The following is a 27,254-nucleotide window of genomic DNA, read 5'->3' as shown; positions in this document are numbered from 1 at the left end:
TAGGAGCGGCCCGCTCTCACGTCTCCGCACCGCCGCCGCGTCCCTCTTTACCCTTTCAAATAAATAACCCCCGGCTCCCCGCAGCTGGGGAAGCTTTCTGTGCCTCTCATCCTTTCTCCCTTGTTACTGGACTCCTCCTGATACTCTTTTTTTTTTTCTTCCCTCCCCCCCCCCTTCTTCGGCCGGGGGAGACGGCTGGGCTGGAGCTAAAGGCGAAGGTAAATCTCCCGCCGACGGCGGGGGCCAGGGGAGCCTCTGAGCGCCCCGCCGCTCCCCTCGCGTCCCCCGGGCTCTGGCTTTCCTCTCCCTGAAGCGCTGTGTACATAAAGGGCTCGCTTCTGCCGTTCAATTAGGTAACCGAGATTTATTTACTTTTGCTCTTTCTCCCGTCCCTACACGTATTTAGTGTTTGTAGCTCCTGTCAGCTTTGGGGTTGTTGGTTTTTTTTTTTTTTTTCTCTCCTCCCGAAGAAGCTATTTATTTGTATTTCTCCGGAGGCAGTTTTAAATCAAATGTCCGTGTCAGGGAGGACTCCGTCCGGCCTGACTCCTAAAATAAGCAGGGGGCTCTCCGCCGCCCCGCCGCTCCGCCGCAGCGCGCGGGTGGCGGAGCGGGTCTTAATGAGCTGTCGGGGCAGATGAGGGCTCCGGCCGCGCTCCTAACCCCCGCCTCGGCAGGGCTGGGGCTCTCCCCGGCTCTGGGGGGTGCCCGAGGAGCCCAGGTTGGGTGGGCTGCTTCTCCCCAGCGCGTCGGGGGGGGGCCACGCCGAGCCCAGCCTCGGTACATTCCCTCAGGAAAAAAAAAAACCAAAACCAAAACCAAACCCACCAGAGTATTGTTGGAGAAGGAGGATTTCCCCGTGCTTAAGGGGCTGAGGCGGGGTGGGGTGACCCGGAGTGGCGGGGACAATGCTTGGCACCGGCGGGTCCTCCGGGGCTTTCCCGGAGCGCCTTATATGGCGGAGGGTGGGGGGCCGCCCCGGGCACGGCAGCGAGGCGCCGAGCCCAAGCCGTGGGAGAGCGTGTGCGTGTGGGAGCTGCCGCGTGTTACACGCGATCGTGTGTCATTCTAGGTGACGGAGGGAGCGGCTACCGGAGGAGACGGGGGATCGCAGAGGAGAGCCCATCCCGCCAGAAGGGAGAGTAATGGCATCTCTCCCGGCCGCGAAAGGTAAATCTGATTTGGCCGCTGTAGGGTTTTTCTGTTGGCGGTGGTTTGGGTTTTCTGTTCTGGTTTGACTGGTTGGTTTTTTTGTTTGTTTGGGTTTTTTTCTTCTCTTTTTCCCTCCTCTCGGCGTTTTCTGAATAGCACGGACCTACCGGGGGCGAGGCGGCTTTGGCATCCCGGGGAGCGTCGCTGCCCTGTCCCCCGGCAGCCGTCCGTCCCCACGCTGGGAGACGGACACCGCCGGCTCCGCGCCGGCGGGGGAAACAGCCGAGACGTGAAGTTCTTCGTCCAGCAGACGCTGCCTCCTCTCCCCGGCGGCCCCTCCGCCTCCCGTACTCCCTCCGCGCAGCTTCGCCCGCGGCCGCCGAGCGCCGGCGGAGCTGCTGGCGGGCGGGAGGGCTGCCCGGCCTCGGGGTTTCTTTGCTCCCGGCCGCTGTAGGCGGTGCCACGGGAGAAGGCACTTCTCCTCCTCGGAAGCTCCTCGCGTTTCTCCCGTGAAGAAATGGAGGGGCTGGGGGAGGCGGGAGTAAAGCCGAGGGTTTGCCTATTTTGCATTGAAACGGGGAAAAATAAAAACTGCGTGGAGCGGCCGCCCGCTCCGCACCCTCCCGCGGCCGCCCCGCGCCCAGCCCGGAGGAGAGCCCGGCCCCGGGCGGCGCGGCGGGGCGGGCGCCCCGCGGCCCGAGCGGGGGCTTTTATCGTCCATAAGCAGTAAAACGGGAGCGGCCGGTAACGAGATCAGGAAAGGCGGCAGGAGACAAAACAGCGCTCGGGCACCGCCCGCCTGAACGCGCGCTCTCGAAAGGCGCTTTCGGTCGAGCCGCAGTAAAGGTTTTATTGGTAATTGGGAAGCGACTCGCACCCGCAGGTTTGGCATTAACGACCACTTCAGCGGGTAGAAATCACACGGCCTGGCTTGCGGACAGACCCGCCGGGCAAAGGGCACGGGGCGGTAATAACAAGTATTTACTAAAGGAGTTACTGCCAAACGAACGCCGGGATTTAGGCTTCGATTTGCCGGATAAACTTTTCGGTAGCTATGAAAGCAGGCCAACAACTTTTATAGAGGAAAGAAAAATAGTTAAAGTCAGCAACTTCTCTAGTAGCTGAAAATTAACTTCTGACAGCAAACGGGATTTTCCCTCCTCGCTGAATCAAAGAAACTTCTGTACTTAAGGAACTTCACCCTGAAAGATCTACTATTGTAAAAAACCCCACACCCCGCAGGGCAACTTCTCAGCTTTAGAAGAACCTTTTAAACCGAACCGAACCGAAGTGCTGCCTGTGGGCAGGCGCCGCTCAGAGCAGAGCGTCCACGGTATTTTTGTTAGGATTTTCGCGGGAGCAGAGAAAATGTTATTCTCCCCTGCAGATCCTGAAGTTCTTCCTACAAGGTTTTCTTTTTGATCTGCTTGTTGTCAAACGAAGTAATTAGTAAAAGGAATTACCCGCTCTGGCGCTGTGCCTTCAGGTAGCAGAGGCATTACAGCTGTAAACTTCGCATTTTCTGAACGTCTCCGGCTCATCTTCCTCCTCCACCAGCACCGGACCCTTCAGGGTTTGTAAGATTGGGATTTAGTTCGGTGTTACTCGGTCGGGAAGGGGGTGGGTGACGTCGCCGCCTCTGCCCATTTCAAATTCACAGGCCGGTTCCAGCGGCTTCGCGCCTCCGGGCAGAGGCAGAGGCAGAGGCAGGGGGGGGGTTTCGCTGGGAGGCAGCGCTGCCGGCAGCCTCCTGCCCTGCCTTCCCAGCCTTCCCACCGCCTCCCGGCCCGCTCCAATCGCAGGGCTGGGAGCCGCTGGGGGTCACTGCGGGGAAAAGAGGATGCGGCGTCAGTAAGCGCAGCTTCCCCTCGCTTTGGGAAGGCTCCCTTCTTTTCCCGTTGAAAATCTACCCGGGTGGGCCCCTGCATGGTAATGCGCTCTTTAACGTTAACGTTACTTTAAAAAAAAAAAAAAAAAAAAGAAAAAGAAGCGAAGCGAAGGCGCTTGCGACTGGTTAACCTCTGAATTTTTACCTTTCCTCCTAAACTCTTAATTTTATCCGTGCAAAGGAAAACAGTAAAGATTGAGGAACGGGATCATAAAGATACATAAATGAACACGTAGCTATAGTGTCAGTGTGTGCGTGTATATACAAGCAGTTTTGTCACTTGTTCAGAGCACTTTCCTTGAAAAGAAAAGAGGCTGAAGAAACGGTTGTCCCTTCATCAGATTAAAATCCGTCTGCTATTTTTAAATGTTTTAAATCCTTTCGTCAGGATTATGGCTTTATTCCAAATGGTGAAGTACAGGGATTTTGCTTGTCGCAGGAAAAAAACCCCAAACCAGCCAACCCCCAAAACAATTTCTCCACCTTCCCACCTCCAAAACAACAACAAAACCCCAGAGCATCCGAGCATTTTTGGTTTTTATTTTGCTTTCATTATTCAACGCTGAGACTTACCAAACGATTACAGGTTGGAAAACACCTCTGAAAACAGTAGGGTCACGTTACGACAAAGGTCTGGCCAGCATTTATCTAGTGTTTGGAAAACAGTTGACAGTTGCGAGGGTTCCCCCCCCCCCCCCCCCCCTCCCTTTTCTTCCTTTCCTTTAAGGATAAACCCCTTCAAAAAGAAACCACAAACCCTACCTCGGTTACCCTAGGCAGAGTCCTCTCTCCCTTTCCACTTGCAACCAGCACGAAAGGATAAATTGAAAGATCATTTAATTATTTTCATTCTAATCGCTTTAATCCCCCTTATACTAGGAGCAAATGATGATAATGGGATCCACATGGAAAAGACCCCCGGGAGGGGGGGGGTTAGGGCAGGGGGATCCTCCCGGCCCTGCGCCCTGGCAGGTGGAGCCCGGCGGGGCGGAGCTCGGCTCGGCTCGGCTCGGCGGGGATGGGGGCTTTAAAATAAATAAAGCATTGGAGTAAGACTCCCTAATCTGTGGGCAGCTTATTTTTTATTTTATTATTTTATTTTTGCTCCAAGTGGCGCGGCTGTAAAGTGACCCGGTGGTCACCCTGTGGTGTCAGGGGACCCTCCTGAAACAGGGGAGGAAAAAACCGAGACCCCGCTCCCCGCCCCCCGCCGCCATCCACCGCCTCCTCGGAGCCTGAGCAAGGGCAAGCTGATTCATTTTCTGGGGTCGCCCTCGCAATCCCCGACGGCCGCTTCGCTTTGCCGCGATCCGCGGCCGGCGACCGCGCAAATCCCTTCGGCTGGCAGGGGCTCCGCTGAAGCCCAGGGAGGAGGAGGAGGAGGAGGAGGAAGAAGAGGAAGAAGAAGAAGAAGAAGAAGAAGGGCAGCTCATCGGCGGTATTAGTTATAACCGCCGCCGTAATAATACTGCCATCTGAGGCTGCAGGAGTAGAGCCGACAGCGAGATCACCGGGCGCTTGGTTTTCTTTGCGTGTTTGCAGATCTGTACAAATGCGGGACCTGCCGGTTTTTATAAACATCTTTCGGGGCGCAGCCAATCAATCATACTGGCAAGCAAGCAGACCAGGAGCCTAGGATATATACAAGGCATAAATATATACATATAAACCCTGTCAAATTGGTAGTATTTACACTTTTTTTTTTTCTTTCTATAAGCCTTTCTAGGAGAAACTAGAAAGATCCCGACAAAGTCAGGAAATCACAGTGAAAAAGTAGGAGGTATTGTTAGGAAGTTATGTTACATTGTATGTTTTAATACCAGCAAGGGAAATGTTAGAAAAGAGAAAGAAAAAAAGTGTCTAAGCAAGTTGAAGACTTAAAAAAAAATCCTATTACCCTTACAGTCAGGGACACAAATTCAAGATTACGTGGCTGAAAAACATGAAACCTGGTCATTTTAAAATACGATGCAATAGATATATCTGGAAAAGACATGAGTTTACCAGATTTTCTAGTCAGCAAAGTATTCTTTATCTTGCAGTCATTTCTAGTCTTACTTTAATTTGAAACATATTTGTATCCAGGGATAGGTCCTTGCAAACGCACTGTATTTTTTTTTTTTTATGATCTTTTGATAATAAGAGCTCTGCACAGCATAGAGTTTGTGCCCTCTCTGACACCAAGTCTTTTGCTTGCAGAAGGACATGTGTGAACAAGGAATCCATAGCACGAAGAGCACAACAGATCTGAAGCATCCCAGTAATGCAGACAGAATAGGATCAAGGTAGGAGAAAATCAAGTTTCAGGACTTAAAAGAGAAGGGCAGATTCTGAGCTGGTGTAAATTAAGAGTTTCACTGAAACAGAGAAGTGGCTGGTGCTGCAGGAATGGTGGGTGGTTGTTCTTATGTTACCATGATCCGAAACTGTATCCCCTTTTTCTGGATAGTGAGCATCAAGGGAAGCCCTGGGCTGCTTTGGCCTGGTGGGGGAATGATGCTCAGCGAGCAGAAGCTGTGCTTTGGCGGAGAATATCAAGGGGAGCTTTTCCCAACTGGTGAAACCTGCCAAACAAGCTTGTAAAATTGGGGACCAGACTGTTTTGCTCAGGAAAGACCTTGTGACTGCATTGCCTCTATGGAGCCATTGTCAAGCATATTTTTCTTTTGTTGCAATTACTGCATTTGTTGTGCAAGTTTTCCTATCAAGAATAAACTTGATATTAAGCTCACTTTCACTCTATGGTTGTCATCTGTTAAAACAAATCATATAAGGAGCCTGAGCCAAATACTACTCATGTCAGGGGACTGGTTTGTGGTGCTGCCCTTCCAAGCTGGCCGGGTCTTACAGACATAAATAGTATGGAAAGTTGGTTTCATTGGCTTCTCAGAAACCTAAAAGCACATGTTTAAAGATGTGTATCGTCAGCAGAATAGGGATTGGGTTATTCATCTGCTTACATCTAAGACCCCCCCCTTGTAAGGACTTGTGTTTAAAATGGATTGGATCACTCACTTGCTTAAAGGCCATTTTCATTTTTGTATAACGGTTTATACTTATCACCGTGTGAGAGCTTCATCAAAGCGTTCGTCTTGTGAACCTGATGTATTATTTTCCATAGCAATGTATTATGGAGTCCTTTCACAGAAACTTGTCTTGATCTGTGGTAGATAAGACTGGCACAATGAGGGATAAAAGTATTAATTGACAATTTCCAGTTAAAATAGTACATGAACTAAATAACAATAATTAAAACAGTAGGTGAAGATTCTGTAAATATTTAATAACTTTGATGTCAGTGATATTTTTGTAAGCACGGTAACACCAATTCCATGTTCTAACCTTCAGGGGTGGTAACTGTAAGGTGACTCTTCTGCTCTCAGGTATCAGTGGATCAGTTTGGGCTCACATGAAGTTCACAATCTTTATTCACAGAAATTCTTGGCAACCACAGGAATAATATTTTAATGTTATGGAAAAACTGTGAAAGCACACACATTTTTTTTTTTACCCTCAAAGATTCACAGTCTCCCCCCCCCCCCCCCCCCGAAAGATAAATGATTGTTAAGAATGATATAAACAAGCTTGTTTGGAAATGAAGAAAGTGAAAAAGGAGGAAAGGGGGAGAGAAGTACACAATACACACACACCTGACAGTATAAAATCCCCACCTGCCCACCCAACCAATCTGGCTTTCTTCATCCTTTGAGCATACCTTCTAAACTTTGTGATATGGCAAATGACAAATCTCTTTCTGGAGGATCTTACTTCTAAAGACAATGATACTGACTCACCAAAGGCTGTTTGTGAGAAGTGCCAGCCAGAGCAGACAGATTACTACTCATCAGCCTATGAACACACAAATTCTCCTTTGCTGGATTATGTGCTACACCTGTACCCTGAGAATTGGCTACAAAGGGGGTGAAACCAAAAGGGGCACTTCAGTCACCACTTGAGAAAATTAGATTATATTTACTGAAACTGAGACGCCTTTTCTTTTAGACCAATATTCTGCTATGCCTGTACAGATGGGACTCTGCTATTTATTTCACAGATCTCCTATGCATCATGGGCATTGCATTTTACTATTTCTCTTTTCTCTGCGGTTAAATGCTTTTTGACTAAAGCATTACTTGTATTAAGTAACAGTATTACTTACACTACTTGTAGTAAGCACAAAGCCTCCAGAGAGTCAACCTGCTTTTGTTTCTCTTCTTTAGTGAGAATAGGTTACCCAAAAAGACTTGAGAATACTGCTATGTCACAATCGATAACACAGTGACATTTATCGGCTTAAAAGGTGTGCTGAGGCCATGGGTCTGTCAGAAGGTGAGGCATTAAAGATACTTCTAAGCTTTTGCTTCTTCCAAACCGTAATGACATCCTGACTCTACTCCTGTGAGTTACTGATTTGCTTTTGACAGTGGTGGGGCCAGAATTTTACTAGGGTGTATCTCGTTAAGTGTGTTGTAAGGATAATGCAGATAAACCTCTCCAAGTGTTACCTCATATTCTATGTAAAATTCTGCTTAGTTCAAGTATGTAGTGAACAACTTCTAAAATAGACTAAAGATTGTTAATCAGCATTTGTGGAATTAATTTGAGGATGATTTTGGAATAATTATGAGACTGAAATTATTGACATAAAGCTGTGTGATTGGCAACATGGGCTTCCTTTTCCATTTCTTTTGTATAATAGAACAACTGTCTGTACTTAAAAAATATCAACACTCACCGAGACTACATCTTAACTGCTAATTTCTTTTGTTTCTGTTATTTAACCAGTGTTAAGAAATTACAGAGAAGACTTTATATTTTAAAAATAACAAGATTACACACAGTCCATTTACTAATTTGGGGGGAAGAGAAGAGTAGGCTGCAAAGGAATACTCTGCTCAGCCTCACTGCAGACAGCTGTGGAGAGGAGCGGACTTGTTGGAAGGGCAGGAAGGCTGTTATGTTACCGCAGGAAAGAGGGAGGATGAGGTATGAATACGGCTGGGACCAGGTATCCTCTTCCAGAAAACACTAATCTCACCTCTTCAAAACTTCTGTCTTGATCTGCATTAAAACTAACAAAATTTTAGTTCTAATGAAACTTTTAATGAAAAGTCTTATCACAGAAAATTTCTTCCTTTGGCTTTCCTCCCCTTTTACTAATTTGTGTCTTTAGACCCAGACCATAAATCTTGATTGATGTCTAACAATTTAACTTAATGTTACTAAGCATTACTCATTTAAAAGAATTCTCAATATGTTTCAGGGTCTTTATGATTTTAAATAAAATCTACTTTATATAGGAAGTCAGCACAATGTCTATCTACGTACCATTTAAATCTTCAAATTCGGCCTTTAAGTGCTGTGATTTTCAGCATATGTTATGCAGCACAATGTACATTGTGAACACTTCATACCAAGAAAAGGAAATAATGGATTAATACGTTTATTTTTAAAAAGCTGAAAAAAAGTTTTAACAAAAGCTGATTAGTAATCATGTGACTTCTGTATTTTATTACATATCTAAACCTTATGTATAGGGAAAAAAGGTTCAAGCACTGTTTATCCTATTTTTACTGTGATAGATGAATGTTGTGTATCTACTGTAAATTTTGCTTCTATGCCAGGGGAAAAAAAAGCCCAACAAAACTAGCTTTTGCTAGTACAAATCAGGAATGGTACCGTCAGACTTCAGACAGCATGGAACAGTAACAAATACATTTATTGATATAACTTCCTAAGTGGAATATAGAAATAAGAAGTTAAATTTAATGTGAAAAAATGCAGGATCTTGATTGTCACTAAGCAGCACACCGAGGGATGCACTTCTCTAGCACTTCTAAAGCAGTTCTGTGATTTCCTTGCTTGTTTTGTCATGCAGCTGATTAATGCCGCAGAAGGCAAGTAAGCTCAAGAAGTTCTCCCGTTATAAAAATATATTTCAATTCAATTGCGTTTCATGTAATTATGACAATTAGTCTGAATTCTGGATATGAAGACAGGGAAACAGCAGTTGTGAAAATCCTTTTTTTAAGACGTAAGAAATAGCTAAGATAAAAGTCACGCAAAGAGTATCTGCGGCATCGTGCCCCATAAGGAGTATGTTCTGCCTGGTGTAGCAGAGCTGTACTAAGTCTTTTTCACCATCTACATCTCTGTGAAGCCTCACAGGATCTTTGGCCTGCTGAGTTAGTGGATAGAATTGATGTACAAAGGCGTCCACAGGAGTGAATGAAACGTCAGTTTGTTGATACAGGGTGATGTGACTGCAGAAAGACTGGTGCAGCACAGGCAGACATACGTTTTCTGGAAGGGGAAGGCTGCTTTTGAAATTAACGTCTTCTTTTCAGTTTTTGTGTATTTCATGTGTAAGGAGAACACAATGCTCAAGCTGTAGCCCAACAGAATAAATTTCCACAAGGAAAGTGAAAAAGACAAATCGTAAATCATTTTCATTATCTACCCTACATTTCAAAAGAATTGCTCATTTTCTTATGTTATGGTTACATATGAAAAGTATTGCGAACTTGTAGGTTTTGGCTATTAGCATACGTGTGCACACAGATGCGTCTGCCTCGAGTCCAGCAGAGCATTCCTTGCCACTCGGCAGCCTATTTGCGTGCGTAGGGCTCAGAGGATGAGATCCTCCTAACGGAACACAGCCAAAAATGAGGCAGGTTGCATAGATGGTCTTTCTCCAGAAAAACTTACCTGAACAAGCTTTGATTTTTTTTTTTTCCCCCTTTTAAAGACTCTCTCATCTGCATGGATTATAGGATTTTCCATAAAGTTAATAATAAAGGCTATGCCTGCTCTGAAAAACTAAGTTTATACTGGTATCCACTGTCAAAACCAGACTATTGAAATAATGAATGAGGTTCACTTCCCCAGAATGTGTAAATGTCCCAACTTAGAGTTAAACTTTCAACAGCTGAAAGACAATACCATTGACATGTACCTGGCACTAGTTACTCAGGTTTATTTTTTCCTGGAAAGCTGTTTTGGGCGACAGAGTGGCGTCCGGGTTTCCCAGGTTGTTGTGCTGACAAACTGCAGCGGTGGTAAAGGCAGGGAGTCTGACAAAATCTCATTAATCATTTTAAATTAAATCCAACATTCCTCTCCAACACTGCCAAGAAGAAAGCTAGCTTTTACAAATGAATACTCTCTCTGAAAAGAACTGGTCTCCTGACCATGTTGCTTTCACATAAATACGCTTGATTTCTGTCATGTACACATACTCAGTAAGTAGTATTTTTAAGCTTAGAAAATAATGCATTTGTTGTATTGCTAGAAAACTGAAAAGTGCTTTTTGCTCGTTTTCTGTATGATGCTATGAGTGAACCACATATCTGAAAATTTGAGCCTTTTCATTCTGCCAACAAATTGTAGTTTTTTGCTTTTTTTAAATTATGAAGCAAATACAGAAAGTTCCTTTTTAATGCAGGAAAATTTCACACAGGGAATGGAAGTATTCTGTGTAAGTATTTTCTAATCCATCTCTTCTCTAAGCTTGTTTTGTGAAAGGAAAACTGCAAATTTACTAACATCATTGTCAGCAAACGCACTGAAGTGATGAAGGAGCAATGTGATCTCTCTGAAGCTTTTTACATACACATTAATTTCTGTAACTAATCCTAGCTATCTGGTTATGATTTAATTACACACATCATATGGTAAGTCTTGACTTTTAACATCTGATAAAGAATATTACAAGATCACATAAAATTTTATCTTACTAAAATCACTATTATATGTAGATTATAAAAGTTTGTATAATATTTCTCTTTAAGGCAAAATGAAACCATAATGTGCCTATGGGAGACACAGGAAATCCTTTAAGTCTGTCCTTTGTCCATTTTAATAGTGCTTTTGAGATTAGAGTGGTAGATTTTTACAATGGCAGAGAACAAGTCATCAGCCTTAATGTTTATTAGTTTTGATACTTACATGAAATATGTGAAAAGAAAAAAAATCCCAATCCAATATAAAGCAAGTAAATCTGACTTTTCTAAATACTTAATATTGTTATTTTGACATTTTAACATGATCAAGTAGGTATACCTCAGTTTTGCTTAAGTACTGAAAATAATGTAATACTTGTTTTCTAAAAACAGAACTATAAAAAATATCAGATTGCACAAAGACAACCTTGCACAGAGAACAAAACTACTACCGCTTCAAAAAAGAGCAATTCCTGTTGATAAATTTGTTTATGTAAGGACATTAATAAACTGCAGTATACTGAAGAGGAAATAGTCACAGTTATTTGCCCAGCTAGACAGTTTATTTTCCTAAATCTGTGTTTTGAAACTGTTTATTATTTTTCTTTTTCCAGCGTGGGGGGTGGGAGGGAAAGGTTGAAGAGAACAAATTGAATTTTTTTTTCCTGAATGCGAATTTCTTGCCCACTTCAAAATTGACAAACGTGTCTCTAACTTACAATTGTTTGGGCTTTTGTATGTTGAAGCAGCTTTGATTTATTTTCAAAAGCCAAAGCTGTATAAATCTGTTGTTTAGAGCATGAATGGAAAGTATTCAAGACAGAAATAGAGTTTTGAGAAAATGTAGAATATCAGACACTGTCTGTAACTAAACCATGTGAATAGGTAATATACGCCATATTCCTTGAATAAATGCAATGAGAGCCTCCGCATATAATACAGGCAAAAATGAGCTGTATTATGTGACACTTCACACGGACACAGGTACATTTACTTCCCCTACAGGAACAAAGAGCAGTTGTCCTTCTGTCACATCTGTGTATACTAAAGTTAGCAAAATTTCAGAAATGGCCATTCAGAACACAAGCTTCGGTGTCTTTTAGGACCAGAATAACCAGCGTTTGCAGGGGGATGGGCTGCAGGCTCATTTCTTCCTTCAGTGCTGCGTACAGTTAGCGTGAAGGCAACATCACATGGCCGAAGTTCAAAGGACAGGCAGTGCTGGAATCACAGTAGCTCAGGAATCACTTTGCAGTTATGAGTACGATCACGCTCATGTAATTGGGCTTGGGATCCTCTACCTACGTCTTCTGAAGTGCTTGATCAAGTAGCTGTTTCCACATCACATCGTTTAGTGACACCTGGACCAATGAAGTATCTACCACTATTTTAAAATGTAGGTGGAGACACTAATAGTGCATTGAAGAAGACACTGCCCAAAACTTAGTTTTTAGAGGGCTTTTGGAGGATGACTAAGAGAATTCAAACTTTATCTTTCTCACTTTATAAGAGTATTGTTACGCCTGCTTAAGATTTTTTTTTCTTTTAAGACAGAAAATTGCCTAACTTCATGAAAACTCTAGATTCTTAATATGCAAAAAATTACTTCTCTGCCACTCTGGAGAAAGACTCAAACTTCAAAAGAAAAAAGGACAGAAGAAATGTCTATTGTCATTTTTTGCTTCTCAGTTACCTCTAAGGGAATTCACACTTGGCACGTTGTGTTTGCTGTTTTCCGCTCCACTCGTGAGTTAGTAACATAATGTACAGCATGAGTTGGGCACTAACCACCTAACATTGTTCAAAATCCTATTGTCAAGATCAGATGCTGTTATCTGTATGCGATTAGGTTTTTGGTTTTTTTTTTTTCCTTTTCCCCTGGACTTGTGTCTTATGGAAACTTTAACAATATCATCCTGTTTCTAATTTATCTTCTTGGCTGTTACGCTGGCCTTGAAGCTTTCTAAACCTTGTTAATAGATGTACTCATCTATTCCAGAAAAACCACATTCTGCCTGCCTGGAGGCATTCTGTATCTGTTTGAGGATGGGAACTGAGGGTAACTGGAAATTAAGAGAAATGCAGATTAACGATTCGTACTCTCGTATCAGTGCAAAATCAAAACCAGTATCGCTAATGTCAACATAAACACCAGTCAGAAGAGAATTAGGCCTCGCTCTGCATTTGCGGTTTGAGAAGAAAACATTTCCTGGTAAGATCAGTTGTAATTTCAAAATTCACTGAATTCTTCTTTTTAAGTGTATAACTTCTGAGGAGCGTTTTCTAGAAAGCCATATTCTGCAGTCTTCACGTAAGATCACTTTAAGGAGCACAGAGACACTTACCCTTTATTGTTGGTTTTACAGATTATGTTAAAAGTTTTCCAACTTTTTTTTTTTTTACAGGACCAGATACCTGTGCCTTAAACGAAGCTCCCCAATGTACTGTATACTCTTTATTTGTATTTGTGATTAATTGACCACTGTGGAATGCATCCTTGGGCTTTCTGAAATGTATGAAATGACACCGGGTGAAGTGATGAGAAGTTATCCTGAGAGAGGGGAGTGATATTGTAAAACCGTCTGGAAGATAGCTGCAATACTGCTGGCTCCTGGCTTTGCCTGCGTATGCTACACAAATACAAATGGCATTTACACTTGATTAAAGGTAACGTAATAAAAAAAATACAACTTTTTCTGGGTGCGTTTTTGCATGTGGAACAGAGCTATAAACCAAATGTACTAAACACTTGAAATAGCAGCAGTAGCTACATTTTTTTTCTCCCTGTCATTTATGTAGCCCTTATGTGGACTGTCATTGTCATCACTCTTCTCCTAAGACAAACGTAACACCCCCTAAGTGCCAAACGGAAAGCAGCAGTGTGGGCAAAGCGCGTGCCTATGAGGAGCATGACCTGCATGCAATTCCTGGTTCTGCCATAGGCTTCCTACCTAAAAAATCAGATTAATCTGTAAAACAGAACCAAGAGTATCTTCCTACCTCACCTCACGGTGTGGTAGGGAAAAAGGATAAATCTACTCGTTACCATGATGAATCCAGATGCTAGTGATCGCTGAATGTTATGTAAACAAACATAATCAGGAACAGCTCTGATTTCAACTACGTTACGTCAATTTAAGAAAAGCACTGCTCTACGAGTTATCTGAACAAAAACCAGGCAAATCCTCATTCCATTCCTGCACATGCACGGCAGCTGCACTGCTAATATTCTACATGCTTCAGAAAACGTAAGACACAACCTGACTGAAACCATTTTTGAAGTGTTTTCATAAATCTAGAACTATTTAAAATCTAGCTACATGACAGATTTAGAAAGAGTAATTCAGTATCTGAGTCTGAAACGGCTCTCCAATCCTGCACAGTCACTGCTCTAATCTTGCACAGTCAGTTTTTAATAGCTTTAGCAATGAGTCATCTGGTACATATTTGCCTAGGCATTTCCATCATTGACACTTCTAGACCGAGGGAAACAGTTGAAAGCAGCAACACGTTAGCTGCCCCTACCACTTTCCCTGTTGAGATTTCTCCTTGCTTACCGTGCTGAATAGATGACTGTAGTTGTCGTATGTCCCCAGTAACTAGTGTCTGCAATATAGGTTAGCTCTCTCTATATAAACCGCACGGTTTCCCTAGGCTAGCCCTGTATGACAGCCAGGTTCATCTAAAATAGAGGTTGTAATCTTCTTTAAAATTGAGTGAACAGCAGATTGGCAATATGCTAATTCAAGTTAGTCAAGATAGTATTAAATATCAGCTTAGATATTTTACAAGTGTTCTGTCATCTCCTAGAATAAACGTTATTGTAGTATTCAGACCAATGTTTCTCTAACTTATGTATCTGAGGTAGCCAGCATTGTAAAAAAACGCAAAAGAAAGAAGTACAACACTATTTTAAGAGATAAAAGGAGAAATTTTAGTTAAAATATTTTACAATAAAATAATTATGATTATAAATCTCTTTAGTTAAATATATACACATTACATGGTATTCTAAAAAGAATGAACTTATTAAAGTTTCAAGCAGATCTAATGCACAAATTCACCACTTTTGTCAGCTTAGACTGCAATGTCAGTTTAACATTCATAAATGGCTGTGTCAGGCTAATGGCATTGTTTTGTGCAAAACTAAAAAAATTACGAAAAACAAATCTCCAAATCCTTCCGTTCCCATGGTAAATAGAAAAGGTAGTTTACACATACGCACACTTACACACACAAACTTTGATTGCATACAGAGGTTAGAATGACCAGCACTAAAATAACCCCCATCTCTACAAAATAATTAATTTCTTGAATTGACGTAGTTTTTGAAAATTACAAATTTTAAGTGCTAGCAAATTGTGCTTTTAGGCAGCCACATGGCCAATAAGGTAGATGTTGTCATAAAGGTGCCCTACAAAATCTTCACTAATATTCTGTGCAGCTCGTCGTGTATTTCGGATGAATTCCCTCTTTGACATTTTGTTCTTCACGTGAGGGCTTGTTAGATCAATGGAAAGTAGAATCAAAGAGTAACACAGTACATAAACTGCATCTAGACGAGAGAGAATAAATAAAAAAAATTTAAAAAGGAAACTGTGATCATTAAAAATATTGTTCCCTGTCCAAGAACCTTACGGTCTTCATCATCTGGGCTTATAATTATATATAGATATACACATATATAACAACTCGAAAGGGTATCCCAGTGAAATAAAATTTAATATAGCAATTTTCAAAGTAATAATGTCAGCACATTGCCAAATGAGCATTTACAAATCTCTTAATATTTCTACATTATCCAAAAGTCACTAAGGGCTTTATGCACATTCATTTAAACAGATTCTTGAAGTTTTTGTAAACTAAGGCCAACATCCTGCTAAAGCTTATCTTTAAATATGTAAGCAGTCCCACTGCTGAAAACTGGCTCCCCCCCAGCCAATTAGAAATGCTTGTTAACTTGAGTGAGGCCCAAAATTCCCTCTCATTTCTGTGGGACTATCCACGAGGTAAAATGTTAAGTGTATAAGTCTTTGCAAGAGAGAACTTAGAGATAGTACAGAGCTTAAGCACAGACAAAAGTGAAGGAAAGATAACGTGAAAATAAAACCCACATCAGCTGGGTCTAAGAAAAGAATCTGTATGTTATTTTTGGTTTTTTTCAACCCGAGTGGGATGCTGCCTCTGTACTGAACCCTCCCAAGCCATGTTTGTATTTTCAGACATACTTGTTTAGGTGCCGATTTTAAAACTATCATAAGCAGTAGCACCATCCAGAAATATAAAGACTGATCCACTGAATCAAAGCTCTTTTTTTTTTTGCTTACCAGGGCTAAGGCCAAGCTCTCTCATCAAATCAGGGTTACAAGCACAGAATCTGTGAGAGAACTTTGTTATGAGAGTCTCAAGGTACTCCCCACGCTCCTCAGGAGCATGAATGTGTCTGAAGAACTCTCTCAGTGCATTTGGCAAGAACTGATTTCTGAAGTTGTGCAGCGTCACAAGGTCATCCAAAACATCTCGCCTGGTAGAATAAAATCCCACATAATTAGAGAAGTTTCTTTTAATTGTTTAAATATGAAAGTGTAGGTTTTAAAAATAAAAATGAAAGCTTTAGAATAGTTTATGAGCTTTGTTTTTTGCTGAAAGACAAAGAAAATTATCACTAACAGCACAAAGATAATATAAACACATGTTCTTCAGACACTTACAATAGTAGCCAAATACTATAAAAAGATACATTAATCAGAATTCTAAGTTTCTTTAGATGCATATTCAATCATAGTCTACATAGAGGCTTCACCTCCTTTAAACTGTCTGACAAAGCCATTAAAAAAGACAGTAAAGGGACTAGATTCATGTGCGTCACACATTTTGGTGCCTAAGTAGAAGTTGTTACAGGAGTATCTTGTTAAAACCAGGCTTACGTTGGATAAAATTTGCTCACAAAACCCCTTTAAAGTCTAAGTCCATCAGGGTGCGATGCTCTCAAGCGTGTTCCACTGAACACAGAAACATCTAAAGGTTTCAGACTAGCCTACATGAACAGATGTGCAAAGACATCTGAAGGAAATTTGGAAGCAAATTTGAAGTGAACCAAAGAATATTCTCATATGTTTAACCTTTCTATTAAACATTTCAGTACTAAGAGGGGAGTTTCAACATTTAGAAACCTAGTTTTTATTTTTAGTGCCTGATTACACTCTGTTTACGAAGGGAAGATGAATGGCAGTAGGCGTTGCTAATATTAACTTGCAATCTCAGCTGTTAAATGGTTTTGTATTTTTTCTGTTGCCAAAAAAATTGATAATCTAAGTTTTACAGCACAGGACTGTCAGTGGTGATAACACTACAGAATGACTCCTTTTATTCCTTTAGCGGTACAGGCTGAGGAGGATGAGAAGCAGGAGAGGATTCCTGCTAGAAGTGCTGCTGTCCCTCTGCTCTTCCTATTTAGGTCCAGTTATTATTCTCCTCCTCTTTCAACTTCGCTTGAACGTGTTGGTGCTCCTCTTTCCTGATACTACCCCAACCTGAAGGTATCCTGGAGGGCAAGAGAAAGCATTGTGGAGGTAGAAGAGCATGCTACCGCAGGGAGAGTGTTCCCTACCGCAGCTCATTCTGTCTGCAAGACGATGCTCTATTGCATCCTAGGAGGTGGGTGTGACTTCCATTTGAGAAATATCAGACAACCAAATAACGGTTAGATGATTCAACGTTAGTTAAAAAGCCATCATCAATTGGTAAAGTGGTAACTGCTTTTTCTGATGAACACCCATACTAGATAGGAAAAAAAGAAACCTCAAGTCAAAAAAAGCAGCAAAATATCTATAAAATCTGGATGTTGTACAGCACAAAGATTATCCTGTGCAGTTTAAACGCTCACTATACCTTCACAGAACAATTTACGCCCAGAAATGCAAAAACGCAGAAAAAGCACAGGTTGCGAGATTTACTAGTTATAGGTGGTATTTTCAGGGGTTCTTATAAAGCATTACAGTCACATGAATAACTGAATAACTGTTCAGGTTTAGCAGCAGCATTACTTAGCTGCATTTTCTTGCATTTTTACATCTTCAAGATCACATCAATACAAGCAAAATATTGTTGAATGGTGCTGGTACAGTGAAAATGAATAGGAAATGTCTCGAGAAATTCAAATTACCTTTCATCAAGGTAGATTCTCAGCTTCTTCCAATTTAGTGTTCGTGTGCAAAAGATAAACTTAGCTATTTCTTTCGGCGAATCGTCTAGTATGCCCTTGGACATAAAGTAGTTGACTCCCTGAGATAAAATACATGTATGTTTAAATATGTTTAATCTTCATAATGTGTTTAGGAACAAGTATTGTACTTGGCAATGTAGGAACATAATCCTACTAATTAGTTGGTTTGTTTTTCAGAATGATTCCTCTTCCTCTAAATCACATTTCAACATGCACAATACACTCTAAAATTATAAATCAAACGCAAAGAAACAATTTATGGTTATGGTTGAGATTTTACACATACTTACAGTAGGAAATTTAAAATTATGAACCCCATAATGAGCATGATGGTTCTTTAATAATTTCTTTACAGTGTAGACTACTATTTTGGTTTTCATACTTTTGTAATTGTATTTAAAATGCTGTGGGGACCATAACTTTTAATTTTGTAACTTTTGTAAATAAAAATCTTAGCCATAATGTGTTTAGTCTTTAATATCTTTCATTAAAACATTAATGTTCTCACATGTATACGATGTATCACATTCAAATAGATGCATTATATGCATTTGTTTAAATGTGTAACAATGTAAATAAACACAAGCACGCTGATTTCAAAGCATAGGTAAATATCAACATATATAAATATGCATACACATAAATAAGAACACTGTACCTAACATAAAAAAGAAAAGTTTAAAAAGGTAGAACGATTGTGTATATTTTATATTCATATTATGATTTCCAGAATTTTCCACACTTTGCCAAGCACGCATTTCTCATAGAATACACATGCCAAATTTCATTTTAAAATATTTCAGTGATATTTTGGATTCTTTCTGTTCACTGAAATATCCCAAAGCATAAAACTATTTTCCTTATGATCTCAGAAATCAAAACCAACCTAATGGATTTTAGAAATGTTCACATTTTTCAACAACAAAAATCTAAACCTGAGAATAACTAACCAACTAGTTTCAATTCAATTTGGCAGGGGCTGGGAGTGGTTCTGAGCATGTTACAAAGAAGTGTTACAATTCTTAAGAAGTATTACAATACTTAAGTACAGTATCTCTTGACGATATTATAATGTTGAAATAGCATAAAATGTGTAGGACAGTGCATTTCTGCATAGGATAATGTACCAAGGCCAAAACCTAAATCACCTTTAAAATACTTCTGAAATCTTTTTTCATAAATCTTCTGATATCAGACTTCACAATATTTTGCAAGTCTACCCTTTTAGTTTACATTACATCTATAAAGATGTAGGGGCAACCTGTCATTCAGTGTATAAACTAACTTCCCAGTGCTCTTCAATTTTGCTTAAAAAAGAAATAAAGGACTGAGTGCAGGTTTGGAAAGTTGTTTTATGAAGTGGATTAGTAAAGCAAAGTCTCAGTTATATCAAGCAAAAAAGAAATTAGAATACATGCTTAAGATATTGGTAATACAAGTGAAAAGCCAACAAACACCTGTAATGTTATCTAGCCGTTTTTACCAGTCCGTAATTTTTGCTTATATATTTACAGAAAATAGCAGTTAATCAGCATACTTTTTTTTTTGTTAAAGGAATGTTTTATAAAATAAATAAAAATATAAAGGTTTTATACAGGTAAGACAAAAAAAAACCCTAGCAATTTTAGGCCCCGATTTTAAGAATAATACTTAGGACTGTAATGAAACATGTATTGCACTATAAGCTTGCATTTAAATCCAAATTAGATCATATTTAAGTTTGCCCATAGTATGGATGGACAACGTAAGGTTAAGTACTTTCTTGAATTAGAGCTAGATAGGAAACTAAAAATGGGAGATCAAAATGAACATCAACTGCATATTAATTCCTCAAGTATTTTGGCAATTTATACAAGACTAGCAGCAGAACATCTCCTTTACATATGTCCTGACTTAATGAGACTTATGCATTTGCTTCAGTAATAAGTATTTGCTTAAGGTAATACAAACTGAAGCCTGGCGAGGAAGTCTCAGTAGTATTCCTGCTGCGATTATTTAACAAACACTTCTGCAACATATCCAGAAAATACCTGGCACGTCATAGATGAGGAAGGATGAAAATAACACCTTTAAGACAGACAATGGGCTGGTTTCTCTGTGACAGTAAATGCCGTAAGTGATTTCTTTCATGCACTAGATTTCAACTCAATGTAGGATCTTCACTTGATAGGCTACCAAGTCTTTGCACAGCATTTTTATTCCCTGTCTCTAATTCCCTCTCCCTCCCCCCCCCCCCCCAAATGCTTGAGAATATCTTTCTCTGTGAATGCAGTCTCGTTATTCATTGTCCTCATCTCCTTCACAAATAAACAGGGTATAAATAAAATATACTTCAGAACGTGCCATCATTTTTAGTTGCTTTTTATTTCTTCCTAAGCAACCACAAATACTTTGCAACAATAGAAACCTGATTTCTCTTTAAAGTTCTTGAATTTTGGCTCACAGCAAATGAAATTTATTTACAAGATTTACGGCATGTCATCGAATCTGCTTTTTGTAACACTGTAAACACTGTCTGGAATTCCTCTCAGAACCCACACTTCAAATAAATCACTTTTGGTAGCTAAAATGGTCACTTGTGGCAGGTATACTAGCTGAAATAAGTAGTTCTACACACAATTAAAATCTATGCTAAGATTATTTATCAGTCATCTGGTGATTCTCTTAGGAAACATTTGACTCAAGTCAGGTAGGCAGATCTGTGCCACTATCTACCAGGTCTGAAGAGGTCTTTTTAACACTTAGGAAACACTGCAGGATGAGCACACGCGGTATGTTCTTCTAATTCTGATTTAGTGGAAGAGTAGTTAGGCGAACAGTACAACAGCCAAGATTTCCAGTAGCTCTGCGTCTGCCTAACTTATACGAGGAGCCTGCTTGTCACTATAATGTTCTTAGCATTAGAGAATTAGGAAAGATGCCTTACGGATACCTTGCCTTTGCGGCAAGAATGTTACCACTGAATTTCAGACAGCTCTGGATAAAAACTTAATGTATGAAAGTGTCGATTTAAATTATATATGCAAATAACAATCATAACTATAGACTAATAGTAACAACAAGAGCCATTTGTTGTATTTCAATATGTTATTTTTTACAGTTGCTCCTTTTTTTCCAGTCACACGATGCTTGTTTTACCAACCTATTCTATTACAGCACTGACACTCCTTTCTATCTGTTCCCAAGAGCCTTTCCATTCATTTATATCCATACAGGATATCTAAATTCGAAAAGTTTACTTTTTCAGTATTGGTTTCACTTCTGCATTGATTTTCTTCTCTGCTAAGAGTACTTTCAGAACATTTCAGTACAGCAGTCAACATTAAAACCTTTGTAGTTAGATACGAATACAAAACAAACCAGGCGTATTCTAAGTTAATGGCATGGAAATTTTGGAATCAGTATTTTTCTACATATATACATGATTTCTCTTTTTAATATTTAAATGGAATTGTTTGCAAAGTCAGAGTTGGGAGACAATGAAGCTTTTTACCTAATGTGCATGTAAAAGTAGTGCAGGAAAATATATGACAAATACATTTGTCAATAAAGACAAATTTCACTTAATATTTGAGATTTCAAATTTCACATAAATGGTTGTACACGTGCTCTATTTGTTTAGCTTAAATAGTTTTAAAAGGTGACTAAGGAAATCACTAGTAGCATATTAACATTTTTAGGTCATTTATAATCCTGTGAGTTATATGCTTTTACATTTTGGTAGGATTACATAAGTATCAACGTAAAATCCTGATTTCTTTCTAGTCTGTACAGACTAGACAATTTTGATCACCAACCAAATTAAAACATTCTTAAATAAAAGCTGAGGAAATATAGGAGTTCAATTTTAAATACTAGCTTAATTATTTGGATAAATTCTTTGGGGGCAGTGACTGTCATTTTATTCTGTATATACAGTATCTGGCATAGTTCGGCCTCAATTTCTAATTGGGGCTTTTAGGTAACATTAACATTATTAGTAAATAATAATTAGACATGTATGGTATTATTATTATTCCCATTTTTCTAGGGAAATGCAGTATCTCAATATATTTCATGGTGCACCTTCTGGAACAAAGTGCACAGTACTGATGTTCTATTTTCTACCAGAAATGTTTAAGATTCTTTTCCTAAGTTACGAATCAAGTCATTTGGTGACAAATGTGGACACAATATAGAACATACATTTCAAACAGTGTCTCTTTCACTGTATGTCCTTAAAATACAGTCTCAGTGATGATACATACTTATGATGGCAGAAATCACAAGTAGAACGTAGAAATATTTTTCATGTTACACAGAATCCATAAATAATAATTTACAAGATTAAAGTTCTCTGACTTTAATGTAGAGTTTTCAAAAGGTTTCAGCTGTCTGGTCCATTCCAACTTTTTACATAAATCACACAAAAGAACTTCTTCCCTCTACAACATACACATACTTTTAATATTCTTAGGACAGATAAATCAATGCATCTCAAAATTGGCTTGCTTAGTAGATCACTATGAAATAGGATAACTTTTCAAAAAATTTGGTTAGAAATATACAGCACAGCAAATATTCCATCATCTAGACTACCTATAATTAAAAGTCAGGTAAGGTAGCTTTATGCAAGTGGCTAACAATTCATTTATAATCAAGAAAAGGTCAGAAAACTGACCTGCCTGGCAAAAACTAAGGGCAGCTGGTAATGAATGAGACAATCAGAAGAGTGGAAAGCCAGGCTTAGTATAAGCACTGTCTTACTGTACTTTATTGTTATTATGCTACATAAAGGAAATCCTGACCTCATTAAAGTCTGAGAGTTTCGGTACAGTCCAGATTCCAATAGATCCATAAAAATAAATGCCATTAAACAGAATCAGTTAGAATCATTATCATTAAGAATGAAACAAAAATTAGATCTTCTTTCCTGACCAAAGGATTCTCTTTTCTACCTTCAGTTCCAATTTTAACTACATAGCATAGCTCCATGTAACAAACTTGACAAAATATTTTGTAGGAAGTTAGAAACAGTATACAAAACACTGGGAAATAACTTCTGTTTGCTTACAAATTGAGAGTCATAAGCATATGAGATATGAAATGAGCACTGCATGAGAAACTTTTTACATACACCATACACTCTTTAGAATAAAATACAGCAGAGACCATGTAGGCAGATTAAACAACATAATATTCATATTCAAGTGTTAATATTAACACTAAACCACCCCCTCTGCCCAAAGAAACAAAAAACAAGTTCCAACATCTCGGCTACGATGGTGCTGCCATATGAAAAAAAAAACCAACCCAAAACAACAAACAAAAGAAATAATGAGAAACCAAACATGCACTGGAGGTGGTTTTTTTTTTTTTTCAGATTACATGTAATGTGATTAGGCACATCCTTTCAGCAGAATGTGAGCACCTGCTATGAATTATGCAAGCTCATGCACACAATCAATACATTAAATTACAGCAGATATCACAACACCATGCACACAACAATGGCTAACCAGAGGATCCTACCACAAAGTGTGTAGATGCTCTTCCCTACCCCGTGAGCCACCGCTAGCTCTGGAGCTGTTGCTGTGGAGCCTGGTTACCCATTTTCATGACATGGGCGGTGTCCTTTGGAGAATCTTGCTCCTGTGGCTGTAAGTATTCCTATTTTTATAGTAATTTGATCAGGTCTGTTATCAAATGTAAAGCAGAGTTTGGCAGGAAATTCGGAGACGCAATTTGTAATAGTGGAATGTCATATCATATATTCCAGTCACAGTGTCCTTATAATAATAATTCTGCCAATATCACAGTCGTAAACAATAAAAGCAATAGTATTTGTGAATTCTCCTGGAACTCAGGCCCTGAATGATTCCTACCAGGCTATGGTGCTCCACAGGGAGAGAGGAACAGAAGCCCTTAGGGGATATCCTGAAGTTCTCGTCTCTCACTAGGCCTGAAGCAGACTGTTTGTACTACTTCTGTACAATATAGCCATAATGAACCCAAAAGAAGTAAGTGTAGCATAATAAATGTCATACCTAATTTAGGTATACTATAAGGTAGCTCTGATTTGCAGATCTTAATTTCCTTTAAAAATAACAAATTCTTTATTCAGTGCCTTTTGTGAAGGCTCCAAAGGCTTTAAACCTACGAAATTTAGGTTGGAATGTAACAGCATATTATAAACTAAGATAGCAAGTGAAAAATTATGTTAAAACAAATTGAAAGAACTGGGTGGACAAAGCTGTTACCAATTAAAACTTAATATATTTTTGAAAACACATTTAAGTTACCAAAATATTGCATTTCATTTGAAAAGCTTTAAATTTATTACTAAATTCACTAAAATCCTGCTGAAAATCAATGCTAATCACTCAAGTGGCAAGGTGCTGATAAGACATCTCAGCACTGCGTATCACAGTTCAAGGCAGAGCTCTACCAGAGAAATTACAAAATACTGTAATTTGTGACTAATGAATGTAGTGGGTTTCTTTATCAAGCAGAATATGAGATAAAGTAAGAATTTAAACAAAATCACATTATTGTAATGATTCATACGACTGCTTTATTTATTTCACCCCGTGGTCACAAGTTCATGTTTTCTGTATCATATCAGCAGAATGAACTATTGGATCCTAGAAGTATAACTTTTCATGTCTCTTAATCCTTTTCCTACTTTGGATTTATTCAATTACCACTTCCTTGTGTATGTATAAATATATCCAGGAAGTTAATACTACTTTTTGTTCAGTACTGTGTACCTTCTTTTCCTAGGAAACATGAAGCAGGAGTCTGGTTTTGTACACAAAAGACTCTCTCTGTCACTTGGGCATTAATTGCGTATCTCCCAGGCAAAAGCTGTCTACTCTCAAACTCTTTTCTTCTTTGAAAGCTGACAGAGTGAAAGCAGAAACTGACTTTTCCAGTTAGTTACACGAATTAATAAATGGAAACCTTTGAGTTTGACATGGGGTATTTTTTAAAAATAAATATATACTGTTATATATTATAAAGAAAGATTATGTTCATGCATAACAAACATCCACAGAAATCAAATGAAACTCTCTTTAGGATAGTTCAGTGGTACATCTTTTTCATAATATTTCAAGATTTTCTCCTCAATAGTGGAAATATTTTTAAATCCCTTACAAGAAACCACAATTGTCATAGAAGTAATTGGTGTTACTTTATACCTCATCCTGCTTTGACTGAAGGGGGAATCAAACTCATACTCTGCTGAAGCATTTTAGCATTTTAATTTATGTGACCGTATCAGTATCCTTTTTAAATTCACCATTGCCTCTTCAGTTAGGATCTCTGCCTCATTCCTAAGTCAATAAGTGGTTATGAATTTCTGGCATCCATAGGTCAGACCGCTGTACGGAGCACTTAAGAGGCAAGCCATGTAAATGACATGCACAGGTACCATATGCAAAAAAAGATCAGGATAGGGCTGTAACTTAGTATTAACCATTCCTACAGTAAAACAAACACCTATTAAAACTTGGCTTTTAATACGGCTATAATTATAAAACAACAACAATTATTTTAACTGTTTATTACTGTCAGCAACAGTTCACTTACCTCATCAGGGTTGGCATTAAAGGTGAGACTGCCCTCATCTAGCTGCATATACAATTTTCTAAAAGAAAATCCTAGAGGCGGATTCTTATTGTATATAGAACAGTGACCCCAAGTGGATTTGCACAACCTATGAAAACAGAATTAGTCTATTATCAAAATTCTTTTCTGTATTTCATGTATTTTACAGAAGCAAAATGTAATCAACACTGCAAAGCCAAATACTCAAACTATAGGAAAAGTCAGAAATAGGTTGCTTCTAACACTTAGTTATTAAGCCTTTTGCATGTGTGTTGCTAAAGTCTGCATTTATATGATTGTTCTTTTCTTCTCACACAGGTTTTGGTGTGTTTGAGTGCAATCTCAAAACATATCCCAGTAGGTGGCATCATAATGACATCCACACAGCTGAGACCTCTGGCACACCTAGTATCTGAACACTGGATAACTGTGACAAGTTGTTCTCCTGCAGCAGTATGACAGTTTAAAAAATTGTTTCTTTTCTTGTGCCCAGTTGTGCAGTGAGTGGGACACCACATCTGCACAAAATTATGCCATTAACTCACTGCTTTCCCCATCTGTCCTTTTCCACCTGACTGTCCTTCTTCCAGTCTTGACCGCTGCTAATTATTTGATCCAGCCCCATCCCTCTATATCTTCCATCACTTCTCAGTTTCTTTCCCTTCTATCCCATGCTGACTCCATATCTCAGTTTCATCAGTTTCTGTCCCTCATCTCAGTCTCCTTGATGCCACCATCTGAAATTCCCTTGAACTTTCACTTTCTAGGCACTCCGATTGTTATCTAGATTCCTTATTGTACTGGTAGTTTTGCTACAACGCATCTGTTTTGTAAATAATTAGGCACAATGCTTAGGTCCCAGCAGGTAGCCACTGAGGACATGGGAGAGACTTTGTTTTCAGTTCAGGAACCTGAGTCTTATTTGGACTGAGTTTGGACCTGCAGCCACAGGACTTGCCAAAACCTAAACTCAAACACATCCAATACAGGTGGAATATTGAAGACTAAGATGTCTACAGGGATTATGCAATTTGAGATTTATATTAATTTGCTAAATCAGGACACATTTTCACTACCAAAGTGTATACTTTGAACTCAGTATTATTTAGGAAGATTTCACTAAAAATGACTGAGCCACTTCCCAGGATGAACTCTGAGGAAAATATGTATTTCCACCCCCCCACCCCCCACGTTAAGAATATGTACTGCATACAATTAAGAAGCTCTAGTATCTTCAAGCATTGGTCCAGGGAATTTATTTGTATTTAGTGTTTTTTTGATACCAAGAACCAAGTACAATACAAAGCATACTTACTCAACTGCCAAGCTATTTGATACACATAAACTTAGAAGCTTAGCAGGATCTTCACTAGAATTCCTGTTTCCTGCCAAGACATCTGTCTCCAACAGCAGAACAATTGTGACTAAGTTATAATTGCATTATCCTATTGCTGAGTTCATAAAGCATGATAGGAAGGGAAGCTGCTTAATTCAAATGCAGAGGGGCAAAGAAATAGATGAGGAAGGAAGAGATGTAGAGCACAATGAAAGGAAAAGAAACAGGACCTGAACAACAACCCAGCTATTACAGTAATACTATTTACTGTCCGTTACGTTAAGAGGTAAGAATATGTTGTGAAAGAAGATACAAGTTCTGCTGACCATCTACTCTAGAGAT

At 39.5% G+C, this 27,254-nt stretch overlaps 1 protein-coding gene and 1 long non-coding RNA gene across 6 annotated transcripts in view; one reads left to right on the top strand and one right to left on the bottom strand.

Moving 5' to 3' along the window:
- Window positions 1-233: 233 nt before the first annotated feature.
- Window positions 234-17,933, top strand: LOC143159521 (uncharacterized). 2 transcript variants are annotated; one of them, XR_012995177.1, is made up of 7 exons: window positions 234-353; window positions 1,073-1,170; window positions 5,240-5,325; window positions 7,270-7,369; window positions 12,761-12,973; window positions 13,167-13,428; window positions 17,140-17,933. It is a non-coding gene; the product is annotated as an uncharacterized LOC143159521 (long non-coding RNA). The 2 variants fall into 2 exon arrangements; XR_012995176.1 differs by lacking the exon at window positions 17,140-17,933 and having other exon boundaries at window positions 13,167-13,456.
- The window catches only part of FBXO8 (F-box protein 8), an 18,761-nt gene continuing 6,119 nt past the window's right edge, over window positions 14,613-27,254 (bottom strand). For all 4 annotated transcript variants that reach the window (XM_076336509.1, XM_076336510.1, XM_076336511.1 and 1 more), the window contains exons 3-6: window positions 25,559-25,685; window positions 17,927-18,045; window positions 16,089-16,285; window positions 14,613-15,316 (exon numbers count right to left, since the gene is read on the bottom strand). In XM_076336509.1, coding sequence (XP_076192624.1) covers window positions 15,129-15,316; window positions 16,089-16,285; window positions 17,927-18,045; window positions 25,559-25,685 — 631 coding nt within the window. In that variant the 3' untranslated portion in view covers window positions 14,613-15,128. The remainder of the gene's footprint in view (window positions 15,317-16,088; window positions 16,286-17,926; window positions 18,046-25,558; window positions 25,686-27,254) is intronic.

The sequence above is a fragment of the Aptenodytes patagonicus genome, chromosome 4, assembly GCF_965638725.1.
Source record: "Aptenodytes patagonicus chromosome 4, bAptPat1.pri.cur, whole genome shotgun sequence".
Taxonomy (NCBI): Eukaryota; Metazoa; Chordata; class Aves; order Sphenisciformes; family Spheniscidae; genus Aptenodytes; species Aptenodytes patagonicus.
This window is presented reverse-complemented; position numbering and strand designations above follow the sequence as displayed.